Source organism: Ahaetulla prasina, chromosome 4, assembly GCF_028640845.1.
Source record: "Ahaetulla prasina isolate Xishuangbanna chromosome 4, ASM2864084v1, whole genome shotgun sequence".
NCBI classification, from domain to species: Eukaryota; Metazoa; Chordata; class Lepidosauria; order Squamata; family Colubridae; genus Ahaetulla; species Ahaetulla prasina.
The window spans coordinates 113,815,692-113,843,051 of record NC_080542.1 but is presented as its reverse complement, the minus strand read 5'-3'; the positions used below and the strand labels follow the sequence as shown (position 1 = coordinate 113,843,051).

Below are 27,360 nucleotides of genomic sequence, written 5' to 3'. Positions count from 1 at the left end.
ATCAAATGCTAGGGTATTCCATCAAATGTTAGAATGTGGAAAACATTAAAAATAGCACAGATTATCACTATATGTTGTGCATTTTCTATCACTGAATCCCAAATCCTATCAACTGCAGAAGCTTTAACATAGGGGCTTATCATAAGAAGTAATGGAAGTAATGTAAACAAATTGGACTTCACTACATTATATGGTCTTGCCAAAATTCTGAGGATGCAAAACCTCTCAGAGAAGTAACTGTTAACTTTTATCAATGTCAGAATATCTAAATTCCCCACCCCCCAAAAAAATCTTATATTAATTTTTTATCTGGGCCATCATGGCTGCCATATAACAAGATGGTTTGTTGTAAATCCTCCCATCAGTCTTTTCCTATTCTTAGGAACTATGAGAGAGCTATCACAGACTTACATTTTCAGTGGCATGAAAGGTTTTTAGTACATTGAATAAGGAACAAGTTGCTATTATTACATTTTAGCTGTCAGACAAGGAGACAATAACAGAGGTGCTTGCAAGATTGCTTTGTCATATTCTGACACAAGTTGGCTGGCTTTACACCTTAGATAGATTAACTTGTGAGAAAGACATCATTGATTTTTTAAATGTTTCTCTTGCCAACAAAATGGAACTCTGTCTACTGGCTTTTTGATTGCACGTGAAAAGACACGTCCTACCTCATTGTTCAGGTCAAAGAGGTGTTTCGGTTTTTTCATTTTATTTTGAAGAAATGATGAATACAACCTCCTTTCGATGGCCAGGGAAAAATTTAGCTTGTTAGAAGCGCACATTTCGCTTTTGTTTAGAACTAGAGTAGTGATGACACTAAGTGGCAAAATGAGAACTTTATGGCAGTGGTGAAATCCAAATTTTTTTACTACTGGTTCTATGAGTGTGGCTTGGTCGGCATAGCTTGGGCATGGCAGGGGAAGGATACTGCAAAATCTCCATTCCCACCCCACTCCAGAGGAAGGATGATGCAAAATCCCCATTCCCTCCCCACTCCTGGAGCCAGCCAGAGGTGGTATTTGCCGGTTCTCCAAACTACTCAAAATTTCCACTATTGGTTCTCCAAACTGTTCAAAATTTCCACTACCCGTTCTCTAGAACCTGTCAGAACCTGCTGGATTTCACCTCTGCTTTATGTGTTATTTTCTTTCTTTTTTAAATGTGTCAGCCCTATTTTCACTGTTACATTTAATTTTCCTGTGTTTATATAATTTAAAAAGTAGAAACGTAAAACATTGAAAGGCTAAGAAGGGCTCCATTTTCCCATTCATACAAGGTAGTAATATACCTTGTAGACTGCTGTCCTCTGTCTGCAGTTTATAGAGCTATGTATGATTCCGTGTGTATTACCTTAGGTCCTGGATATCCAATTCCGGGGATTCCTGCAGGACCATAAGGACCTGCTGGTCCTGGCTCTCCCTTAAAATGAATAAAAATTTACTAATTAATTTTTTGTATCATGGGAAAATAAATGGTAAGAAATTAAATGTTGGCATTTAGTGTATCCAGATTCCCAATAGTGCTAACTTGATCCTTTATTAATTTTACTGATTAAAACTTCAGGTAAAGTAGAACATTCATTCACTCATTCCTTCAATTTGTATAACAGCCCAATTTAAACCAGTGACTCTGGACTGCAAACAATCATAAAAGCAGCTAAAAAGGTTAAAACACAATTAAAAAAATAAATTTAATACAGAAAGCAGCTAAGGGATAATATAATCTATCAGTATCAACATAAGGGACCCTTGGAACCACAAGCTCGAACATGTGGTCAGAATAGAAAAAATTATTTCACAAATAATGGTTTTACTCTGTAAAGCATTCTATTAATTTTTCAGTTTTTACTTTTAATAAGATAATTTCTGCATTTATTTTGAATGTTTGTGCTGCTAAAGGAATAAATTTATAAGATGGCCCATCCTGAAAATTGTTTTCCTCCAAATGAAATTTTCAGTTGAATAATTATTCTGGGGAGATCAGTCAAGATGATGTTTTGCATTTATTGGCATCTACCAATAAAAGGGGACAACAGAGAATGAGGTGGCTGGATGGAATCACTGAAGCAGGAGGCGTAAGCCTAAATGGACTCAAGAGGTTGGTAGAGGTTAGGAAGGCCTGGAGGAACGTTGTCCATGGGGTTGTGATGGGTTGGACACGACTTCGCAACTAATAACAATCAATAAAACTTCTTCCATCTTTTTTTTTCTTTTCTTTTCTTAAAGAAGAGTAAATAAATATCTAATGCCTGTCTGAACTACGACAAAAGCACCCCCGTGTACATGCTGTTGATTACAAGTCTCATAACAAATCACCCATATATATTTATCAGCAATTTCCTGGTTCCTCTGAGTTCTATGAAACTATAAAAACATAATTATTAGCATTACTTTAAAATTTATAAAAAACATTCCATATATATATAATTACCGAGAATATTGCTATAATAGAAAATATGTATTTCAAAGGAAAAAACTGTATTTATTTTATAAGATCTATCATATAAAAATTAGTATAAGAAGAAAAAAGCAACACTAAAAAATCTAAGGAAAATACTAGAACAGAAAAACAAAGAAAAGAACAAAATGAGAAGAAAAAATTAAACACACATATATACAGATGAAATATACATATATCACTATACAATATTGTTTCTTTTTCATTTATTGCATTACTGCAATAAAGCAGTATAGAAAGGATGTAAAAGTCAATCTGTATTCTAGATCCAGATTTTATCCGTATTCCTCATTACATATTTCATTTCTCCATATAATAGACCTATTGACTTCTAATCCTTTCTCCACTATAAACAACAAATGGAGACATTATCTGCTCGTTTTGGAAATGTGCAGAAATTTCAAAGTTGTACTATATTTAGGAACAATCTTTGCAAGGGTTGGAGCTTAACTTTTGCAGCTCAAGAGCAGTACTGCTGATAATTTTTGGTCTACATATCATATACAGGTGAAACTCAAAAAATTAGAATATCGTGCAAAAGTTCATTTATTTCAGTAATGCAATTTAAAAGGTGAAACTAATATATGAGATAGACTCATTACATGCAAAGCAAGATAGTTCACGCCTTGATTTATCATAATTTTGATGATTATGGGTGACAGTTCATGAAAATTCCAAATTCACAATCTCAGAAAATTAGAATATTACATGAAATTAATAAAACAAGGATTGTATATAGAACAATATCGGACCTCTGAAAAGTATAAGCATGCATATTTACTCAGTACTTGGTTTGGGCCCCTTTTGCATCAATTACTGCCTCAATGCGGCATGGCATGGATGCTATCAGCCTGTGGCACTGCTGAGGTGTTATGGAAGACCAGGATGCTTCGATAGCGGCCTTCAGCTCTTCTGCATTGTTCGGTCTCATGTCTCTCATCTTTCTCTTGGCAATGCCCCATAGATTCTCTATGGGGTTCAGGTCAGGCAAGTTTGCTGGCCAATCAAGCACAGTAATCCCATGGGCATTGAACCAGGTTTGAACCAATGTGGGCAGGTGCTAAGTCCTGCTGGAAAATGAAGTCAGACTCCCCATAAAGCTCAGCTGCGGAAAGAAGCATGAAGTGCTCCAAAATCTCCTGGTAGACGGCTGCGTTGACCCTGGACTTAATGAAGCACAATGGACCAACATCAGCAGATGACATGGGTCCCCAAATCAACACAGACTGTGGAAACTTCACACTGGACTTCAAGCATCTTACAGTGTGTGGCTCTCCATTCTTCCTCCAGACTCTGGGTTCTTCCAAATGAGATGCAAAAGTTGCTCTCATCAGAAAAGAGGACTTTGGACCACTGAGCAATAGACCAGTTCTTTTTTTTTGTTTAGCCCAGGTAAGACGCTTCTGACGTTGTTTATTGTTCAGGAGCGACTTGACAAGAGGAATACGACATTTGAAGCCCATGTCCAGGATCCGTCTGTTGTGGTGGCTCTTGATGCACTGACTCCAGCCTCAGTCCACGCCTTTTGACAGTCCCCAACACTTTTGAATGGCCTTTTCCTGACAATCCTCACCAGGCTACGGTCATCCCTACTGCTTGTGCACCTTTTTCTTCCACACTTTTCCCTTCCACATGATTTTCTATTAATGTGCTTTGATACAGCACTTTGGAAACATCCAACTTCTTTTGTAATTACCTTTTGAAGCTTTCCCTCCTTATGGAGGGTGTCAATGATGGTTTTTTTGCACAACTGTCAGGTCAGCAGCCTTTTCCATGATTGTGATTCCCACTGAATCAGACTGGGAGACCATTTAAAGGCTCAGGAACCCTTTGCAGGTGTTATGGCTTAATTAGCTGATCAGAGTGGGACACTTTGAGCCTAGAATATTGAACCTTTTCACAATATTCTAATTTTCTGAGATTTTTTGGGTTTTCATGAGCTGTAAACCATAATCATCAACATTATGACAAATCATGTCGTGAACGATCTCGCTTTGCATGTAATGAGTCTATCTTACATATTTGTTTCACCTTTTAAGTAACATTACTGAAATAACTGAACTTTTGCATGATATTCTAATTTTTTGAGTTTCACCTGTATAGGTCTTTCATATGATATGTATCAGGGGTGAAATCTAAAAATTTTCCCTACCAGTTCTGTGGGGTGGCTTAATTGGTGGGTGTGGCTTGGTGGTCAGATGACTGGATGGGCATGGCCAATAATAATAAATAATAAACAAAGTATAAAAAACAATAAGAGGTACCAAAAACCAACTTTCACACTTTACACACACACAACACAACACAACACAATGTAAAAGTAGCTGCACTTCACACTTCACACAGCCACAAAAAGCTCAAAAACCAACTTTCACACTTTACATACACACAACTGACACACACACACAAAATACCACATAAAGCTTTCTGAGATTTTGTGTGTTTGTGTAGTTAGAGTGAAACATTACAGAAACACACCAAATCTCAGAAAGCTGCACAAATATTTTATTTTATTTTATTTTATTTATTTTATTATTTTATTTTATTTATTATTTTATTTATTTTATTTTATTTTATTTTATTTTATTTTATTTTATTTTATTATTTTATATTTTATTTTATTTTATTTTATTATTTTATTTTATTTTATTTTATTTTATTTTATTGTGGACTTCAATTCCCAGAGTTCCTCAGCCAGACAGCATTAATCACTCAGTGGTGAAAGAGATTAGCTAAATTTAGATTAGTTCAGTCTGGTGCTAAAAGCGAAACTGGGGCTTTCGGGCTGTGAGAAAAGCCATGAGGTCGATCAGTAATCAGGTAAGTGTCTTAGACTCTTTTAAAAGGAGTTTTTCTACATGTTTTCTACAGAAAACATGTTTTTTAAGGTTCTGCTGATGAGGAACTCAGGTGATATCCCCAGAGTAGCCTTTAAATTTTTTTTTTAAGTTTAAAGGCTGCCAATCTCAGCTGAGGGGCGGGATCCTCAAAGGCTTTTTTTTACTTTTAAAGGCAGATTTCGGCTGAAGCAAAACCGGCTTTTAAAAGTTAAAAAAAACAACCCTCTGCTGATGGTGCGGCTCAGCAGAGGCACGGGAGGCGGGGCCATGGATTTTTGCTACCAGTCTTTCGAACCAGCAGCCGCCATCGCTACCAGATCACATGATCCGGTCCGATCCGGGAGCATTTCACCCCTGATATGTATTTATACATATATGATATGATATGACATAAGATATTATAAAAGAAGGCAGATAGCAAGCACTGTAAAACCTGTTGTGAAAAAAAACAATGTAATGCATGTTAAGCTGCAATTATCTTTTTCAATTATAAATATCTATGGTTCTCATATGTTAAGAGAGGGATTGATTCCCCCCCCCCCCAGTTAGGGTGATTTGTGAATCCAGTTTGGTGATAGAATTGTCTCTGAACAATCTATTATTTTTATTTTGCCATAACCCTTTCAGTACAATTGCTTATTCATTAGTATTGTATTGATAGTATAGTATCTGTTTTTAGAGAGATCAATTAATTAAAGTTGTGTTCTTAATATCCCAAAGCTTTCTCACTGCTCCAGATTCTAGTTTTTGTTCATTAATTGTTCCTATACTTCACTGAATACTAACAGGTGGTCTGACACATTAACATCTTCCCATTCCAGGAAATACTTCCTTTCTGAAGGATTGTTTTTAAGCATGAATTTCCAGTTATATGTTTATTTTCCATGGAGCAATTAATTAGGACAAAAGAGCCTTTATTAAAGCTTTTACTTTAAGGAGTAGAAGCAAAAACAACAGAAATTGTACCAGCAAGCAAATCAGCAACTAATAATGGATGAGAACTTTTGGAAACAAGTTGTCCATCTTTCAAGTGACACAACTACAGTAAATTTATAAACAGGACATACCAATTTCATAAAATTGTCCATTTATCTACAATAAATTAAGTTCTCAAAATATAGCAAAATCCAGTTAGAATAAAACATATTTCTTTCATTGTTCTCAATAAGAACAATTTAAGCACCCCTTTAATTTCTCCTTAAAGTAAATGAGTCAAAAGAGAGAAATGGTTTCTATGTGTTTATTTGAAAGTAAGTGGAAACATGCACCTGCACACATATCTTCAAATTATTGTTAATTCCTGGAAGTGGTTTGCTGCTGTCTGCTTCCTAAGGCTAAGAGAGAGGGACTGGTCCAAGATCACGCAGTTGGCTTCATGTCTAAGGCAGAACTAGAATTCACAATCTCCTGGTTTCTAACCGGATGTCTGAACCACTGCACCAGTTTGGTTCTTTTGCAACTATATTTCCGCATAGTATAGGTAGTGTTGCAATCTAAGGATTAATAATGAGATTTGCATTTCTCAGGTCTCAGTGCATAAGAGCACAAAAGTGCCTACCATTCCTGTCCTATTTTCCCTTCATTATATCAAATTAACATAGCTGTTGCATACTTTTACTTATATATATATATATTTCTTTTATGACATGTTGTTTTTTATTTATGTCGATGCTTGTGTAAACTGTTGTGACAAAATGAAATAAAAAATATATACTGAGAGCAGATGCAAACATCATTATTTTTCATGACAGGTATCCTAACATTCTGCCAGCACAAAGAACTTTTTCAGAAACCATGTAGTGGAATCAATTAGCATAGCACTGCATCCTTTAAAAACTTCCTTTCAAGCTAGAATATATTTCAATATTTTCCATCACTTTTGATCTGTATACTGGTATTTTATTAAAATAATATAAATTTATTATAAATCTATTCCTCATGGTTGCTTGACTAGGAAAAAGTTAATGCTTTGACGTTAATTATCAACAAAAGACATTTTTCCCTTCAGCATGAAATGAAGAAAAGCCAAGAATAACAATGCTAATATGTGTCTATTTTCTTCTAATTATCTTGGCGAAGTTTCTATGCTGATAGAATTCCTACAAAGAAGCCCATAATTTTAAAGGGAACAGAAATATCAAATATAGTATTGTTTAAAATGGTAATTTAGTTCAATTTTAAAACATCTAATATTGTTGAATAGATATATTTTTATAATCAGTTTCATATGTTCAGTTAATATACAGATACATATTTATTGGGTTATATGAAAACAAATCATTCAATTTCTCTGTGACTAGACAAGGCATGATTTCTTTCAGCAATGATAGGGTTACAAGACAAAATCATTTATCATTTATATCGCTAAGTTATAAATCTTAGATTTCTCAGGAAAAGGTAATAAGGCTGGGAAAGATGGAAGGAAAGAAAACCAGAATGCCACAAGGTGGATTCAGTTATAGTGGCAATAAGGTCCACCATTTGAAGACCTAGAAATAACATATTAGAGACACATCAACATGGAAAACATTTCTCCATGTTGATGTGCCCCTTACCTGTTCTTTCAGGTCTTTTCCATGTGGTTAATGGGAGTCAAAAATGAATTGATAGCACATAACCAATCAATCATTAAACAATCAAATTGAATAAAATCAAAGTTTACAGACAATAATGATAGGATTCATAAATTATTATCAAAATTAAGAAACCCCATAAAATGACTCACCATGAAATTCTGCTGATTTATTTAAATATGCATGTATTTGAGTTTTAAAAATATATTAAAATTATTATTAAAAATCAACAGAAATCAATAGCATAAATAAAAAGCTTCAACAACAATGCAAAGATCAAAATTGAAGAAAGCAAGTACACACTGTAACTATGTAAATAATGCTAAAGCATGCAAATTAGGCAAGATAGTACAGAAAAACACATCTGAATGGGGCATTATTTATTTATTTATTTTATTTTGTCACAACAGTATAAGTAAACATCGACATAAAACAACAACACATCATAAAAGAAAAACATATATATAAGTAAAAGTATGCAATAAATATATTAATTTGATATAATGAAAGGGAACAATAGGACAGGAACGGTAGGCACTTTTGTGCTCTTATGCACGCCCCTTATAGTCCTTTTAGGAATGGGGTGAGGTCAATAGTAGACAGTTTTTGGTTGAAGTTTTTGGGATTATGAGTAGAGACTATAGAGTCAGGTAGTGAGTTCCAAGCGTTAACAACTCTGTTACAGAAGTCATATTTTCTGCAATCAAGTTTGAAGCGGTTGACATTTAGTTTGAATCTATTGTTTGCTTTTGTATTATTGCGATTGAAGCTGAAGTAGTCTTTTACAGGAAGGATATTACAATAGATGATTCTGTGTGTTAAACACAGGTCTTTTTTTTTTTTTTTTGCTTCATGAACTATCAATTTTCCTGACTGTAACTCAGGGAGAATATCAGAGCTTATCAATTTATCTTGTGACTGATTAGCTTTTTAACAATCTTCATATATAATAAAATGGCTATTTCTATCTAGCACTAGAATGTATCAACAGAAGATTTGGGCACAGGCAGTGTGTGCCATATTTGTTTTTCAGTTGAAAAACCATCTAATTATCCTCTTGGAGAAAGACCTTCCATAGCAACTGACTTGTTCCACTCACTGGCATTATCTTGAGAACAGACTTATTATTTATATACTTGGAAAGAGTAATCATATAAATAACTACTAGACTTAGAATTCATTCATAAGTGTCTGGAAAGTTAAAAAGAATAGTTAAACATTCTTTCTATAAAGATAACAAAATTTTGAGAGACTGTTAAATATCTGTCAGCCATAGTACTAACATGAAAACGGAGCTGACCTTTTCTAGTTGAATGGGTACTTATTAACTGTAAACAATGATTCACTTTACTTTATAATTTCTTCCTGAGTAAGGAATTAATTTATCAGAAATTTAAAGAATACAAAAAATGCAACTAGTTAAGAGATGGCTTTTGTAGCTTAATATATTTGCAAATCTAGAAAATAATCAATGATATTCTTTAAATATAAAGCTTTGCAAAATCTTTACTAAGAATGAGGATCAATTAGGCATCGTTTGATTTGTCCATTAGAACCAAATTTATTTGCCATGCTAGAAGGTTCATTTGCTACCTACTGAACAGGGTAACTAATAGCAATAGCACTTACACTTACATACCATTTTAAAGTGCTTTATAGCTCTCTTTAAATGGTTTACAGAGTCAGCATATTATCTCCAACAATCTGGGTCCTCATTTTACCAACCTTGGAAGACTGAAAGACTGAATCAACCTTGAGCTGGTCAGGATTGAACTCCTAGAAGTGGGCAGTTTTTGCCTGCAATGCTGCATTCTAGCCACTACGCCACCACATCTATTAAGGATTTTATAAAGTCTTCCTACTATTCAAGCAATGTACCTTAAGCTTAAAAATACCACTTTTCTAAATCAAATATTTCAGGATAAAATTATCTTGTTCAAAGATGGCAATTTCTCCACACCTTAATAATATTGTACTACAGGACGGAAGTGGACTCAGATGTTCTATTTATTAGTTTTCTTAGCTATTCATTAGATTCTTGGGAGTCTTCTCAACTATTTGTCTTTCGATCCTGCTTCTTCATAGTCAAATTTTCTCATCCATAGAAACCACAGGAAAAGCCTATGTTCAAATAGTTCTAATCTTTGTAAGTATAGACAAATTATGTCACCTGAATCAGGGGCGGGTTTCAAGACCTCTCCTGAAGAAGCCTTCCCTGGACCCAGCTATTTTGGGTAATTATCGTCCAGTCTCCAACCTTCGCTTTTTAGCGAAGGTTGTAGAGAGTGTGGTTGCATGGCAGCTTCCCCGGCACCTGGAGGAAGCTGTCTATCTAGACCCGTTCCAGTCCGGCTTCTGACCCGGTTACAGCACGGAGACGGCTTTGGTCGCGTTGGTAGATGACCTCTGGAGGGCCAGGGACAGGGGTTGTTCCTCTGCCTTGGTCCTATTAGACCTCTCAGCGGCTTTTGATACCATCGACCATGGTATCTTGCTGCGCCGGTTGGAGGGGTTGGGAGTGGGAGGCACCGTTTATCGGTGGTTCTCCTCCTATCTCTCCGACCGGCCGCAGACGGTGTTGACAGGGGGGCAGAGGTCGTCCTCGAGGTGCCTCACTTGTGGGGTACCGCAGGGGTCGATTCTCTCGCCTACCCTGTTCAACATCTATATGAAGCCGCTGGGTGAGGTCATCAGTGGTTTCGGGGTGAGTTATCATCTGTACGCTGATGATACTCAGCTGTACTTTTCCACCCCGGACCACCCCAACGAAGCGGTCGAAGTGCTGTCCCGGTGCCTGGAAGCCGTACGGGTCTGGATGGGGAGAAACAGACTCAAGCTCAATCCCTCCAAGACGGAGTGGCTGTGGATGCCGGCACCCCGGTACAGTCAGCTGCATCCGCAGCTGACTGTTGGGGGCGAGTTAGTGGCCCCAAAGGAGGTGGTTCGCAACTTGGGCGTCCTCCTGGATGGTCGGCTGTCCTTTGATGAACATCTGGCGGCCGTCACCAGGAGGGCCTTTTACCAAGTTCGCTTGGTTCGCCAGTTGCGTCCCTTCCTTGACCGGGATGCCTTATGCACGGTCACTCACGCTCTGGTTACGTCTCGGCTGGATTATTGCAATGCTCTCTACATGGGGCTGCCCTTGAGGTGCACCGGAGGCTACAGTTAGTCCAGAATGCAGCTGCGCGGTGGTAACGGGAGCCGTTCGTGGCTCCCATGTAACACCACTGCTCCGTAGTCTGCACTGGCTTCCTGTGGTCTTCGGTGCGCTTCAAGATTCTGGTTACCACCTTTAAAGCGCTCCATGGCTTAGGACCCGGTACTTACGAGACCGCCTGCTGCTACCTTATGCCTCCCATCGACCAGACGCTCTCACAGAGGGCCTTCTCAGGGTGCCGTCCGCCAAACAATGTCGGCTGGCGGCCCCCAGGAGTAGGGCCTTCTCTGTGGGAGCACCAACACTCTGGAACGAACTCCCCCCTGGCTTACGTCAAGTGCCTGATCTTCGGACCTTTCGTCGTGAGCTTAAAACATATTTATTCATTCAAGCAGGACTGGCATAAATAGCTGTTTTAAATTGGGGTTTTAATAATATTTTAAATTTTTAAATGTTTTAATAATTGGCCACATAGTAATAGTTCTTTTTAAATTCTTTTAATTGTATATATTCTGTGTTTTATTTTGGCTGTACACCGCCCTGAGTCCTTCGGGAGAAGGGCGGTATAGAAATTTAATAAAATAAAATAAAATAAAAAATAAAACCCTTCGCTACCAGTTTGCACGTGGGCGCACTCATGCATTCACGCAATGTTCTGCGCATGCACAGAAGCTCTGTGCATGCATCTGGGAGGGTGGGTGGAGCCTCCCGCTGCCGCCGCTACCAGTTCACCCGCTCCAGTGCGAACCGGTAGCAACCCAGCACTGACCTGAATATATTTTTCAAAGCCTTCATTGTTATTGAATTGCACTTATTTTCAACTGCTGAATTCTTTTCTCTTGATGGTCCTAAAAGGCGGAAGTTATCCACCACATCAGTGCATTCATCTAATTGCTGAACTTATTGTGTTAGTGGTTTTTTAATATTTAATTTTAATCAATTAATTTTTTACAGTGCTCCTTGATTTATATTACTAGAACTTATTATTCACATTTGCAGCACAGCATAATAATTAAAGTTTCTTCCAACAGTTTTAAACCTATTTTCATCTTCTTTCAATTCAGGCTCCTTCAATATGTGTTAAAGGATATAGGTTGAATAAATATGGAAACAGTATACAACTTTTTTTTTTACCTTTTTGTCAATTTAGAGCTAATCTGTTTTGTTGTGTTCTCTATGGACTGTTGTCTCATAACCTATGCATAGACTTTGTATGAGTACAATGAGATATTCTGGGATTCTCGTTTTCCTAAGGACATCCATAGCTTGACAGAGCTTCTACAATCAAAGGAATTTCTATAATCAACAAAGCTTATACTGACTTCTTTTTGGTAATTATTATTTTTTAATTATCCAGTATGCATCAGCAATATTATCTTGTTCCTCAAGCTTTTTGAAAACTACTCTGACTAGCAAGCATTTTCCTTTTATCTAGGGCTCTAATCTGTGAAGAATGATCTTCATGAGTTCTGTTGGGCAGCATGTGAAATTAAAGATTGTGCAATACAGGCAGAACTTGATCATAATGGAGTCTGCCCATCATGGTTATAAATTGTGACGGTCATAAATTGACCGACCCAATTTTATGACTTTTTTAAACAGTGGTTGTTAAGTGAACCAATGCTTCACCATACATGCGGTTTTACTAAAACTGCACGTTTTAGTATATATTAGTTTTCAGCAAAACTGTCATAAAACATAATGACGTGCAATGGGATGCTTCAAAGAGCATGCTTATGCTTCAAAGAGTATAAGCACAAAAGGTGCCAGGTTTTGAACTTCCTCGCCAGCACTGGTCAACCCAACATGGTGTCTGCCAGGACTCATTGTTTAAGTGAGGACTTGTCTCTATCCCTCAGTGTGCCTGTGGTGCTCCTCGACAAAATATCCATCATATTGTATCCAAATGTCCCATCAAGAGCTTACACCGGCCCAATGTCTGATTTTTTTCAACATAGACTACCCTGTCCTTGAATGGCTGGGTGGACTGGATATTAACATTTGAACTACTATAAGTCCAACTATTTGCTATACGCTAAATAAAGAGCATAAATGTAACCATAGTTTTTAAGAGACCATAATTTGGTCATGTAACTACAGGGGGGCAACTGTCAAAACTTCAAATCAAGATTGGAAGTACCCTCAGTTATAACTTCAATGGTAGCTAAGTGACTACTTGTCCTATTAAGTCTTCTTTCTTTGATATTGATATATAAACTGATCTCTTCCCATTTATGGGCCAGTGTCATTTTCCAAATTTGCTGGAATGGCTTAGTTATAGTTGTACTGATTCTTCTGTTACTTGCCATATTTGTAGTTATTTCACGAGTTCCTGAAGTTTCCAAAGTAATAACAACTAGAGTGCTGATCTAACTTCCTTTTATAGTGCTAGAGGTATTTTGGATGCTGCTGTCTTAGTGTAAATATTTCAGTGTATTCTTTTCATCTTTCTTGATCTTCAATTAATACCTGCCTGTTAGCATCTTTTAACATATTGTTTTAGGTTGAAACCTATTTATATGTTCCTCTTTTTGTATATTTCTATTTCCAGTGAATTTACAGATATAATACAAATATATAATTCATAAGGCTTACAAATTTTGTGAGATCTTTTATCCTATTATCTTTTTCTTCATTGCCTGGCAATTTCCACTGTTGTTTCGTTTATTCATGCAAGTCAATGAAACAAATTATGGCATATTATGTTTTCTGAAAATCTTATGGTATGTGTTTCAAACTAAGGTTAAAACAAATCATAGCTTCTTTGATCTCAAGTTCCTGAAGCAATTTCCCCAATGTATTATTAGGAAGAAAGTTAAAATGTGGATCTCTTCATGACAACTGTCCCAATTTGGGTGGGCATCTATATAGCAATTTAGGGGGAAAACTAAGGCCTGTCATGAAGAAAATGCCCTTGTGCTACACCTAGCACAGTTGCAAGTGCCTCCAGCTGAATCCAACCCATTATATTTAAAAGCTTTAAATTCATTAATGCATGGCATTTATCCTCATAAACATTTGCTTATTTATTTGTTTGCTAAAATAATAGAGGTGATCTATAAAAAAGATGACCAGCCAAGGATGAAAATAGTGCAAAGAAAAAACAGAAGAGAAACCAAGATTCCAAAATCTTTACAGTCACAAATGTATTCTACATTAAAAAAAAACACATTACTCTGTGTCCTCAAATGTTCTGGTTGCCTTAGAAATAAAGCCAAGATATTTCACGTCAGGAACACCCACAGATGCTGCAATAGAAGCTGCATTCATTACAAGCACAGTGATTTAACAATCAAAGGCAAAACAGGAGTAGTAGCATTATATTTATAAACATCTTGTTATTCAGTACTTAAATGGATGTGTAAAGTAGTATCAAGGATAATATTTATATAAATGTGTACTAGAAAGAAAAGATTGGCAAAAAGAAAATTTTTCTCCCAAATTAATTTGATATAAAACCATCCATAATATTTGAACTATGAAAATATTTCTTTAGGGGTGCTCTCCCCTCTAAAGGCAATATGCCTAACTCTTTTACATCTCATTTACATTTTAAACTGAGATATTGGGGAAAGTATTGCAAGAGTACAAGAATTGGTCCCTATTATTTATGCCTCTCCCATATGATTAGGCAGAGTGGATGTGTTCTTGGCCCTGTCCCTTTATGGAATCAAATAAGTATGCCTTTCTTCATAGCATGTGTCCTCTGCAACAGCATCTTCATAGAGATATATACACCCTTCAAATAGTCTGGAAATCTCTGGTTTTGTTTTCTTACCTGGGGTCTGGGTGTATTTAGAAACCCTGGATAAAAAAACCTGAAACCATCCCTCTCTACTGGACCAGATGGACTATGTGCATAATTTTTAAAAGTATGCTACTACTATACCACTAATATAGCAGAACCCCTAAGCATAATTTTTGAAAAAGCTTTCACGACCAGTTCCCTTCCCAAACTTTGGTCACTTGCCACGGTCATCCCTATCTTCAAAAAAGGAGACCCCAGCCTAGTTGAAAATTACAGACCTATCTCTCTTTGCTGTGTCACCTGCAAAGTAATGGTATCTATCATCAACCAATCCATTACCCTCCATCTAGAAACAAACAACCTACTCTCTAAAAAACAATTTGGTTTCAGAAAAAAATTATCATGTAATTTACAACTTCTTCACTGCAAAAATATATGGACTACAAATCTTGATCAGGACAAAGAAATAGATGCAATCTACATAGACTTCTGTAAAGCTTTCGATTCAGTAGTACATGATAAACTCCTCCTAAAACTAAAATCCTACGGCATCTCAGGACCCCTCCACAACTGGATAACTGCTTTTCTATCAAACAGACAACAAGTAGTCAAAATTGGCAATGCTCTATCAAATCCTGTTCCTGTTAAAAGTGGTGTTCCCCAAGGCAGCGTTCCTGGACCAACACTCTTCATATTATACATTAATGATCTCTGTGACCATATTACAAGTAATTGTGTTCTCTTTGCTGACGATGTCAAACTATTTAACACCACCAACAATACAGCTATCCTCCAAAAATACCTTGACTTTTTATCTGAATGGTCTAAAACTTGGCAACTCCAAATCTCAACCAGCAAATGCTCAGTCTTACATATTGGAAAAAAGAACCTAAACACTAAGTACAAGCTTGATGGACATTACTTTACTGATGACCCTCACCCTGTTTCATATCAAATGATCTAAGTGCCAAAGCCCACTGTAACTACATCGCAAAAAAGACCTTAAAAGTTGTAAACCTAATCTTGCATAGCTTCTTCTCCAAAAACACTACACTACTAACCAGAGCATATAAAACATTTGCTAGACCAATTCTTGAATACAGCATGACTGTTTGGAACCCATACCATATTTCTGACATCAATACAATTGAACATGTCCAGAAATATTTTACAAGAAGAGTTCTCCACTCCTCCAAATACAACAAAATACCTTATGCCACCAGACTTGAAATCCTGGGTTTAGAAAATTTAGAACTACGCCACTTTCAGCATGACCTGAGTTTAACTCATAGAATCATCTATTACAATGTCCTTCCTGTCAAAGACTACTTCAGCTTCAATTGCAACAATACACGAGCACACAATAGACTTAAGCTTAATGTTAGCCGTTCCAATCTTGATTGCAGAAAATATGACTTCAGTAACAGAGTTGTTAATGCTTGGAACACACTACCTGACTCTATGGTCTCTTCCCAAAATCCCCAAAGCTTCAACCAAAAACTATCTACCATTGACTTCACCCCATTCCTAAGAGGTCTGTAAGGGGTGTGCATAAGAACACAATCGTGCCTATCGTTCCTGTTCTATTGTTTCCTTTCATTATATCCAATTAATATAGTTATTACACACTCATACTCATATATATGCTTATATACTGTATAATTATTTCATGCTTATGCTTATATATACTGTGTGACAAAATAAAAAATAAAAAAAATATTATTTATGTGCATTTGTCTGGGCAATTACGCTCTGTCTCCCCATTAGCTATTGGTTTCTACAAAAGTATAAAAAAATAAGATCCAAAATTTGTTTTTTAAAAAAATAATTCCCAATTTTTCTATTTCTTGACATTTTACATGTAGTATATGGAGCAACTTAATGCTTATCAGGGAGGGAGAGGAGGGAAAGTGTATAAAATCAGACCAATCCACTGGTCACAGAACATTTTGAAAAGGAAAAAGAAAATTATGAACCTAACTATGATATGACTGGTTGACTAATATGTATTTGTAAAATGATGTATCATATGTCTCTTACCTTGTTTCCTTGAATGCCTTTTGAGCCAGGATCACCTGGTGGGCCACCAATACCCTTTAGTGGGAAAAAAGTGAGGGGGAATTAAATTTTCTACCAATGGACATATATTTATTATTACATTTGTGAATCATTATCTGCTCATCAGAAACTGTATTTTTCTTAGATATCCTAGATGGAATTAAGTACATAATCTCAGTAACAGCAACAAAGGCATCCTGCAAACAAACAAACATGAAGTCTAAAAGTACAAAAAAGTGCAGCATGATTTGAAATCATGTTATTATAAAATAGATTTCGTCCTATTGTTCTATTTCTGCTGTCTGAATTATATTTATTTATTTATTTATTTATATGATTTATATTAACTGTCCCTTTACACAGTGATTCTGGGAAGCGTACAAGGATTAATCACAAACATACAGTATAAGCATGACATACTGTATAACCCCATATTAAGTCTTTCAAAATAATAGCTTAAATTCTATTATTTTTGAGATGGTTATATGAAGTCATATAATACAGAGGAAGTATTTCTATGAAATAATGATGCACTTTCGGCATTTATTTTCCATTTCATATTTAGTTACTCAGTAAATTACATCTTATATCACATTCTGGTGGACTTTCATTAAGCTTAAAGATCCAGTTTATGAAAGAGTAAAGAAAAGGAAGTGACAGTTGCAGATGTGTATAGAAAATGCTTTAAAAAGATATTTATTTTTCTCAATATGAGGCCATCTTTCTCTTTTATTAACTGTATATTGAATAGTTGACTTATATACTGTTTTTTTAATATTCACAAATATTAAAACTTGTGCCCAAAAGTTGTATAATATTAAGAAACAAAATACACAAATGTAAAGTCATTTTAAAATTTGAAAATACTAAAATTATTAAAATTTAAAGACCTGGCTACAAAATTCACATAGTGTGTGAATTTTAACTCCCAGAATTGTCCAGCAGGATGCATGAAATCCATCTCTTAAGGCTGCCAAATTTGAGAAACACAGATGAAAACCAATTTACTAAAAAATAAATGCCATAGTTGGGAAGCAAAACTAATAAATAGGCCTCTCAAAAATCTAGGAAATGGTCATAAGGGACTTTTCCTCCAACAATAATGAATAGAAAAAAATCATTAGATCTAGAAACCAATTACTAACCTGCTGCACTGCAATGAGAAGCAACATACGCAGGCCTACAAATAATTATTCTTTATGAATAAACTCTTACAAATGTGTTGCCCTAACAGCTACAGTTCCTTCAAAACAGTATGAGAAGCAGTGGATCAAAAGTTATTACTCACACATAGAAATTGGTAACATACAACACCCACCCATAACACAACCAATGAGTTATTTCACTGTTTCTCTGGAATTATTAGAGTAGTGGTTTCAAACTTGGCAACTTTAAGATATGTGGGCTTGTCCTGGGAATTCTGGGAGTTGAAGTCCACACCCCTTAAAATTGCCAAGTTTGAAAAAAACTGAACAAGACCAAGAAACAGGATCCATTGGATACACCATTATTTGGTCATATCACCAATATTCAGCAACAAAATTTCAGAATTCCAATTGCACAATTTTCAGGTAATAATATAAAATATGATTGGGAATTTTATTTGAAAATATCAGACTTTTATATTCAAATCCCACAGAAAAGACCATCCTGTTTGGTATTTCAAAGCAACAAAGGAATAAGCTTAGAGGTCATGGTTAAGAATGCTAGGATGACAATCTAAAAAAAATGCCTTAGAATCATAAGTTTCTCCAGTGTTGTTCCATCTGGTATGGTTGGTTGAAGTGGAGAGTTTTGAAGTCAAAAACATCCAAAAAATAAAATCCAAATCAATTAGAGATGTTCGGTAGCAATACAATTCTCTACCCATGGGAATCTATCTTAAACAGAGGAGAATAAATATGGAGAAATGCTAGATATTTTTTGTACTAAAGGCTAAAGAATTGGCAGCGAGAGAAGCTAGTAATTCCACTGAGAAGAGAAAAATGTTCTCACAGTATTACTTCAAGTTAAGGACTGTAGAACAGAATACTGAATATGAATAAATGACAAGTCAGAGATTGATAGCTATTAAAAATAAAAATAGAGACAAAAATCTCTGCATATTTAAGAAGGCAGCATTACAGTGCTCTCAGTTATTTGAGTTTCTAGAACAAAAAAAGTCTTATGCTATGACATTGGAATGCACCCAGCATTCAAGTATCTGGGAACATTAGCCAGATACCTCCATGAAACTCAAGCTAAACATGAAGTTTTAAAAGTTTCATTTTAAAAACAAATTTAAGATTATATAAAGCTCTAGGGCATGGGCAAGTTATTGATACATTTCAAATAATTTCTAAATGTCTTTTGTAAAGGTATTCTCTCTCTACTATTGACCTTACCCCATTCCTAAGAGGTCTATAAGGGGCGTGCATAAGAGCACAAACGTGCCTACCGTTCCTGTCCTATTGTTTCCTTTCATTATATCCAATTAATATAGTTGTTACATACTTATGCTCATATATATGTTTATATATTATATAGTTATTTTCATGCTTATGCTTATATATACTGTTGTGACAAAATAAATAAATAAAATAAAAATAAATAAAAGTATTAGGATTGCTTCACATTTTTATCTGTATGTTTCCATATAGTGGATCGACATCAGGCTGAGTAAGTTGGGTAAACAGTATTGTACAAATTTATAAATTGTGTGCCAGCTTTACAAGGGAGGAGTAGCTGTTATCTCTGAAATATATTTAGTAGTATTCAACTGGGGGGGGGGACAATTGATATATGTCTGTTTTGTTGTTTTCTTTTTATGCACTTTTTTGTATAGTTTTGTCTCATTTTGTTTTGTTTTCATATTTTTTCTCTTTTTTTGGAGTTGGCATTTTAATGTTTAATAAAAAAAAGTATTATAAAAAAAGAATTGCTTCACATTCACTCTCCAAAAGGTTTTCTGCATTTTAATATTTAAACTGACCCAAAATACCAGAATCTTTTGTTTTGGGGCAGATTGAGGTGTTCTCTATTACAGTACCTTAAGAGCACCACTTACAGTACCTTAAGAGCACCATAGTAGTTTTCTGCCAAATGATGTAATATATAATGCTGTAATATGTGACATATAATTTAATCTGAAATTCTGGAAGAATGGGTAGTAACCATTAATTAGATTTAATTACATTTCTTAATTAGAAATGTAAGATATCTGATGGTTGATAAGAGCATATAAGGATCTTATATGATAGTGGTCCCCAACCTTTCTGACACCAGGGACTGGTTTTGTGAAAGACAATTTTGCCATGGATCAGGAGGGTTAGGGGGAGATGGTTCTAGATGCAGCCTAGATCCCACACATATGCAGAATAAGATTTGCTTGCTCACCCACTGCTTGTGCAGCCTGATTCCTAACAGGCCATGAATCAGTACTCATCCAAGGCCTAGGGTTGTGAACCCCTGTAAACCATGGTTAATAAAAAGAAAGGATAAATCTTTCTTAATGAATTTTGCTTAAGCTCAAATTATTCCTGAACCACTGCTTACTTCAAGAAAACAGAAGATAGGTGCATATTCAGTACAATGTGTAGTTTAGCCCAGAGAATTAGGACAAAATACTGTTTTTAATACAAATGATAATGAAATGGTTGGCAGAATTTAAGAAATTTACCTGAGGGCCTCTAGGTCCTTTGGGGCCGGGAGGGCCATCTAAACCCTGTTCAAATAAAATAATAGAAATGTAAACGTTAAGAGTGAGTTCTGGTTTAAACAATGCTTCTTAAATCATTCTCTCTGTTACAATGCATTATCTCTTCATTAGAGGAGAATTTTACAATCTTTCTCAGTGTTCTTTTTTATATAATCAGTTTTCAGCTATTACCAGTGAAGTCATGTTATATGAATGTTGAGTATTTCTACAGTGTTTCTAATATATTACACCACTTACTGTACTGATATTTAGCAATATGGCGCGTACTATACTAAAAGTATGAATTATTTAATTGGCATGAATACCATGCTCAAACAATAGCTTGCAAGGAAGAAAAGCAGACACATTTGTTTCAGCCTTCTGTTTTTAACTGAACTTCCTAATAGTTGTGGGTGAACATCTCTAGATGTTGAAAATGATTCTACTTTTGGCATGATCTCCAGCTGCTACCCTAGCCTACTAAATGAGTGGCATTTGCAGTCAAAAAGTCATGATGGCAGGTACAATCATGTAAATGGTGTTCTATTTTACATGCATCTTACATGCAACATCAGTAAAAAATAAGTAGGCCATCAATCATAGGACTATAGCTTCTAGCCTAGCTTTTTTGATCTACCACCCCTGAATTCCCTGTACCCAACAACATAACATCCACGTCCTTTGGGTTCTTGAGAAAGTAATATTATTTTCAGTAGATTTCCTACATCTTTATGACATTCATATTCCCAAATTTTCTTGAAAAGCATAAATAACAATTCTAACCGTCAGTCACAAGAGGGTAAACTAAGGATTATAGATAATCCTCAGATTATCACTCATTCTTAGCAATTGTTGAAAATTAAGACAGGCCTAAATGAGGGGGAACGTATGACTGGTTTATAAAGTTGCAGCTGTAAAAGCCTCCCATGTTTACACGATCACAATTTGGCCCTTGACATCTAGCTCAAAAAAAAAAAAAAGTTGCAATGGCCTGAAGTCATTTGATTGCCAATTATGGCCTTTCCTGCTCACTTTCAACAAGCAAAGTCAATGAGGAAGCCAACATTAAAGATAGCAATAGCACTTAGACTTATATACCACTTTCACAGTGCTTTACAGCCTCTCTAAGCAGTTTACAGAGTCAACATATTGCCCCCAACAATGTAGGTCTTCATTTTACTGACCTCAGAAGGACTGAAGGCTGAGTCAACCTTGAGCCACTCAGAATTGAACTCCTACAGTACTGCATTCTAACTACTGTGCCACCATGGCTCACAAGTTTCTCCTGCCACTTTTCACTTACCTGCCTGTGGCACTCATTCACTCTCCCTATTCCATAGTATCTGGCTATCTGGCTATGGCACCGCTTGGCCTCCCTAACCCCAGCATTCATCCCCTCATCCACAGCATGTGTGAATCTATAATATCTACAATGGCACCTGCTCCCTCACCGACCTCCCTGCTCATGGCACCCCATGTTGTTCATGCTCTGTAGCATCTGCTCATGTCTATAGAGCCTGCTTCTGACCCCCATCCATTCTCCCATAACTGTCATCTGCAACTGTCACCGGTTGGCCTACTGGCCTAAGACTCCCACCTCTTTTCATGTTGTAGTCACGTGATACTCTCGCTTAATGACCCACATGGTCCTGGGTTTATGACGGCAACCGGAATTGCTGTTGCTAAGCAATGCAGGCTTTTGACATTAAACTTTACAACACATTACTAAGCAACAGAAATTCCAGAAAAACACTGGCTTTCATTCTAGGTTGCTATCCTTTCAAACCCAACAATTTTTTTTACATGCAGTACAAGATTTAATTGCAAGAATTCAAATAAAAAGTGAATTAAGTCGGGGGGGGGGGAAGATTTAATATGCAAAAAAAAAGAGAGAAAAGAGAGTGTGAATTTCATTAGGATGGTTTGCTTGGGTCCTGAAAATGAGTACAATTTTTTTTCTTTATCAGACAAGCATAAGCGGCTCCTTTAATTTAACCATACACAACTTGTTCTCTGAAAATCTGTACAAATAGTCCATATCAGATTCTGTATTCAGCCATGCAGCAGTCATCTGTTAAGCTATTATGAAAGTTGGGATTCCAAGTGTTCTTTGGGGAAGCCCAAAATTAGGGACAAAGGGAAACATCAGTAATGAATTATCTAAATACAAAGAAAGGGCATATAACAGTACAGCCATTATATTGTAATGATGATCTGTCAAGACTGTAAATGGGTCCTTAAAGATTGGAACTGTTCCCTTAATATTTCCCTCGATGTTCCTGCTACATGTCTGGTTATTTCCCCCTAGCATAATTTCTGTCTTTCTCTTGTGTGGAAAAAAAAAAAGTCCTTTTGGCAAACCTTTTTCATCTTTTTCTTGCAAGTGGGAATCTTGTGGGTGATGAGAACTCTGGATGACTCAGAAATTTCTTTGAATGCCTAATCCATTATGGCTTTTTAATCCTTTACAGATGTTCCATGCCATTTTATTCTTTGCCCTGACAAAACTGAATGCCCAGACAAAGCTGTTTCCTTACATATCTACAATCCGAACATATGGTTTCCCTTTTTCCACCAGCTGCTCTGTAATTTGGATTTTCTCTTTAAGGGGACACACATAAAGACACAAACATATTTCACTTTATCTTCTACTATGGCTTTAGAATAGATGCTTTCAGTGTCAATGGACAATGTGATAATAATATGCTAAAAACTTTATGGATCATATGGGTTCCTGTTTACCAAATTAAACATTTTTAACACAAACCATTTATCCACAGATTTAAAAACAATAGAATAGAATAAAAGAGTTGGAAGGGACCTTGGAGGTCTTCTAGTCCAACCCCTTGCTCAGGCAGGAAGCAATGGTTAGTAGGAGAGATTAAGTGCATGTTTAATGGCAGCCTCTCACCAAGGAATCATGTTGCCAGTTATTGGCAGAAGACAATGTCCAAAAAGAATGTTAAAGTACTGAGAGTGGCTTGAAAAGCTATATTTGTCATGTTATATATACCATCATGACATTTACATTAGAACTCTTATTTTCTGAGGAGCTGCAGATTGTCCATTTTTTTAAACTAGGCAATTATTGTTCTGGGAGTACATGTTAATTAATACAGTGTAGTACTGTGGAATCCTTGGTGCTTTCTGAATATGGTGCAGACATTTCAATGCCATACAAGGTATTCAGAGCACCAAACTCAGAGTACACCAAGGACTCTACAGTTCAAACCTGAGCTACATATATGCTTTTCTATTAATGATAATGTGTTTTGTATATTTATAATATGATCAACTTCCATATACCAAAGCTTTAAAAATAAAGTGTTGTTCACATTATACTGTTCTTCTGGCAATTAGGTGAAAACAGCCAATATTTTGTTGTTTTGTTTTCTAATTTTTTAAACTTCCTGTCCTAATTCAGAGCTCTGGAATTTCTTGGAGGTCTCTCAACAAAGCCTGCTTAGCTATTTCAAGGTCAGATTGCCCTCTGCTATGACATATCAGTGCAAATCATCTGGGGAAAACAGAGAAGGAATTTGAAAAAAGTCATTAAGACTGGAAAAGCATGAAAGCCCCAATAAATAAATAAAAATAAAACAAATAGTGCTCTATCCTTTTCTTTTTAGAGAGCATGTGCCATAAGCATAGTGCTGTAATTGCCAGAGAGAAGGAAGAAACATAAACTGCCCCTGAGTTACATCTCTCTCTCTTTCTCTCTCTCTCTCTCTCTCTCTCTCTCTCTCTCATCTATCCATCTATCCAGCCAAAGTTGTCAGCACAACTTTTTATTTTAAAACTGTTTTTTATAATGAAAAAATGTGTTTCCCTTGGTTTGATAGATTGGGCTTTGCACATTTTTAATCAATATATAAATGTTGTACAAATCAAATCAAGTCAGATTTAGACTCTATACCTTTTATGCTCTTTAATTAATATAGCCCATTTTCCTTATGCTGATCTATGATCATAATAAAAAATGATTTAATGAAAAAAATTGCACAATCTGTGTATGTTGGATGAACTGTGACCAGCAACTATCCCTTTTTCAGTGATTCTATATTTAAAAATACTGAATTCTATATTGAATAACTAAGTCTTGAAGAAGACGTGTGACTGTTTCTAGAAATACTGCATCTTATTCAAATTAAATGCTATAAGAGTGAACTTGAAGTTATTTTAGTTAACCTTACTGGTGTATTATGCTATTTTATACAATCACTATGATTCACTTTGGCTTTTGGTTTGATTTTTTAATGAAAATTGATATTACCAATTATGCATTCTATACACCAATATAATGTACAAATATGAAACTTCACTTCAAACAGGATTCTTTAAGAACTATTGATATTTCCTTTTTTATTACAAAAAAAATCCCCACTTTTATATCTTCATGTAGTAAAAATTTTAAACAGAAAAAATAATCAAATAATACTTTTAACTTACTCTGTCTCCTTTTAATCCTGGTGTTCCACATTCTCCTCTGTCACCCTGAAAAAAATATTGTCTATTTCAATTATTTGATACGTTTATAGATCTGAAATACAATAATTTCAAACTGTCATGAAACTAATCTAAATATACACACACACACCACATATACACACACACACAAATAATTTAATTTCTGTAACACAGATATAAATCATTCAATATAATCATTACAGGAAACTCAAGTTATATGTATACACATACATACATACATACATACATACATACATACATACATACATACATATATACATACATATATCTATATCAGTTCAAAGACTAAATCTTGATCCAGAAAGTAAAATGATTATGCTGTCCGTATACAAACTCATATTTAATTTTAAGTACTGCATTTCTGAATATGTAATTATAGTATGTACAAATTATGAGAATAATATTTTTTTTAGCCAGTTTACCTTTTCTCCCTTATATCCAGAGTTTCCCTGTTACAAAATAATATTAAAAATTACTTTATTTATCAAGGATATTTTATTAAAAATATAAATAATATAATAAGTAGTTGAGCATTTTGGAGAAAAAAATGGCCAAGCCTTAAAAGGGAAGAAAATAAGATTTATAAACTTTTACACATATAGCTTTTATATCCAAATATCCCTAATCATTTCAATTTGCATTCTTATGCAAGAAAACAAAAGAACAGATACTCTTCATTGCCTGACTTAATAAGTGAGTGCTTCATTATTTTCCTTATATCTGACAGATGGATCATTATATCAACTTTCTAGACATGTCCTCTAGATATGTAGATTTCCTGCATGTGAATTCTGAGAATATCAACATGCCTATTTTTGGAGAGTGTCCAGGTTTGGGAAGGCTAGTGTGCGTATTTGTTTTCCTGTGTCATTTTCCCTAAAATACTAAGAGGAAGTTAACGATTGGTCAGAAGTCATCTAATGTGAATGAAAATTTGCAGCTGGGTATCTCCACTCTGATTCCACTGTTCTCATACAATATGTTGATGAGTTTTTCTTATCTTATCTTCAAGAGAACAAAACTGAAAGAAGACTAGATCCCATTCTACCCTTTTTAACATCAAAGCTATTAAGTGAAGCAATTACTAGAGTATCTACAATACCCAATACTTTCACTAAAATATCAAAATCAGCATCACACCATTGCAATACAAGCTCTGTTTATTTATATTTTATTTATTTATCTATCAAATTTGGAGTCTGACCATCTTTCTCAAAAAGCATTCTACCTCTTTCCCATATGCATAAGATATCACATATACAAGAAGGACAGATTGCAATTGCACTGGAGAAGAGTTTGCATAATTTGTTCCCTTTCTGCCCACCTAGGATTCCTCTAGACAAGTAAAAGAAATAGAATATCCCTTCTTTCAAAACCCCCATTGTGATACTGGAGCAATGAACCAATGGCATCAGATAACAAGCTGGCAGAAAAGATACTAATCAGAAAGCATCTTTTTCAAGAACTGACAGTTCATTATATAGATGGGCTTTTAGCTAAATGATCTTTCTAATTATCCATATACCTCTGAACCTTTTTCACCAGGTTCTCCTTTCTCAGCCTCGCCCTGGAAAAGAAAGATAGAAACTAATTAAAAATTGTCTCTGTATTTAGAAAAAAAAAATTGCCTTGCATATGCTACATTTAACCAAGTATAGAATCTAACTTTGATTATGATTTTATTTAAATCTATTGACCAAGAATCAAAGTTGTGTACTGATCATTCCACAATGGAATGATAACAAGTATATCTTTCCCAGAATTATGTTTATATTTTCTCGCTGATGTGGAATCCTTCATTTTTAAAAAATGCTTTGAGTATTCCCTTAACAGCCATTTGGATGGCCATACTGATTTTGTTTTTTTTCTTAGAATATCTAACTTTGAAGATGAATTTTATTCTAGGAGATATCAAGCCAGAATTATTAATGGACCATATTTTTTAAACTCACAATAGTGGAACCCTAATTCTGCTGTAAACCAAGACCCAATAAGCACTGAGATGGCTCCTAATCATGGGAGGAGAAATATTTTAGGAAAATTGTAATAGTTGATGTATCCCATGGAAAATATGAAAGTAAAAGCACCATAACATAGATTTTTTGAAATAAACATCCAAAAATTACATGGAATGTAGGACTGATATGTAATTTCTCAATGAAGAATATGCATTTTTAAGAAATTCCCATTTGGATTTACCTTTTGTCCCTTGGGTCCTTGCATACCTTTATCCCCTCTTCCTCCATGGCCACCCTTAAGAAACAAAGAAACCATATACATTATACACTGATTATATATTAAAATATGTCTGACTGGCAAAGTGGCCAGTGATTAAAGAAATCAACCAAAAATTATGT

The 27,360-nt window shown here is 35.3% G+C and overlaps 1 protein-coding gene across 3 annotated transcripts in view; it reads right to left on the bottom strand.

Moving 5' to 3' along the window:
* Window positions 1-27,360, bottom strand: part of COL28A1 (collagen type XXVIII alpha 1 chain) — a 96,971-nt gene that overhangs the window by 45,314 nt on the left and 24,297 nt on the right. For all 3 annotated transcript variants that reach the window (XM_058182190.1, XM_058182189.1, XM_058182191.1), the window contains 7 exons: window positions 27,203-27,256; window positions 26,529-26,570; window positions 25,426-25,452; window positions 24,965-25,009; window positions 20,498-20,542; window positions 16,822-16,875; window positions 1,357-1,425 (listed from right to left, as the gene is read on the bottom strand). In XM_058182190.1, the coding sequence (XP_058038173.1) occupies window positions 1,357-1,425; window positions 16,822-16,875; window positions 20,498-20,542; window positions 24,965-25,009; window positions 25,426-25,452; window positions 26,529-26,570; window positions 27,203-27,256 (336 nt within the window). The remainder of the gene's footprint in view (window positions 1-1,356; window positions 1,426-16,821; window positions 16,876-20,497; window positions 20,543-24,964; window positions 25,010-25,425; window positions 25,453-26,528; window positions 26,571-27,202; window positions 27,257-27,360) is intronic.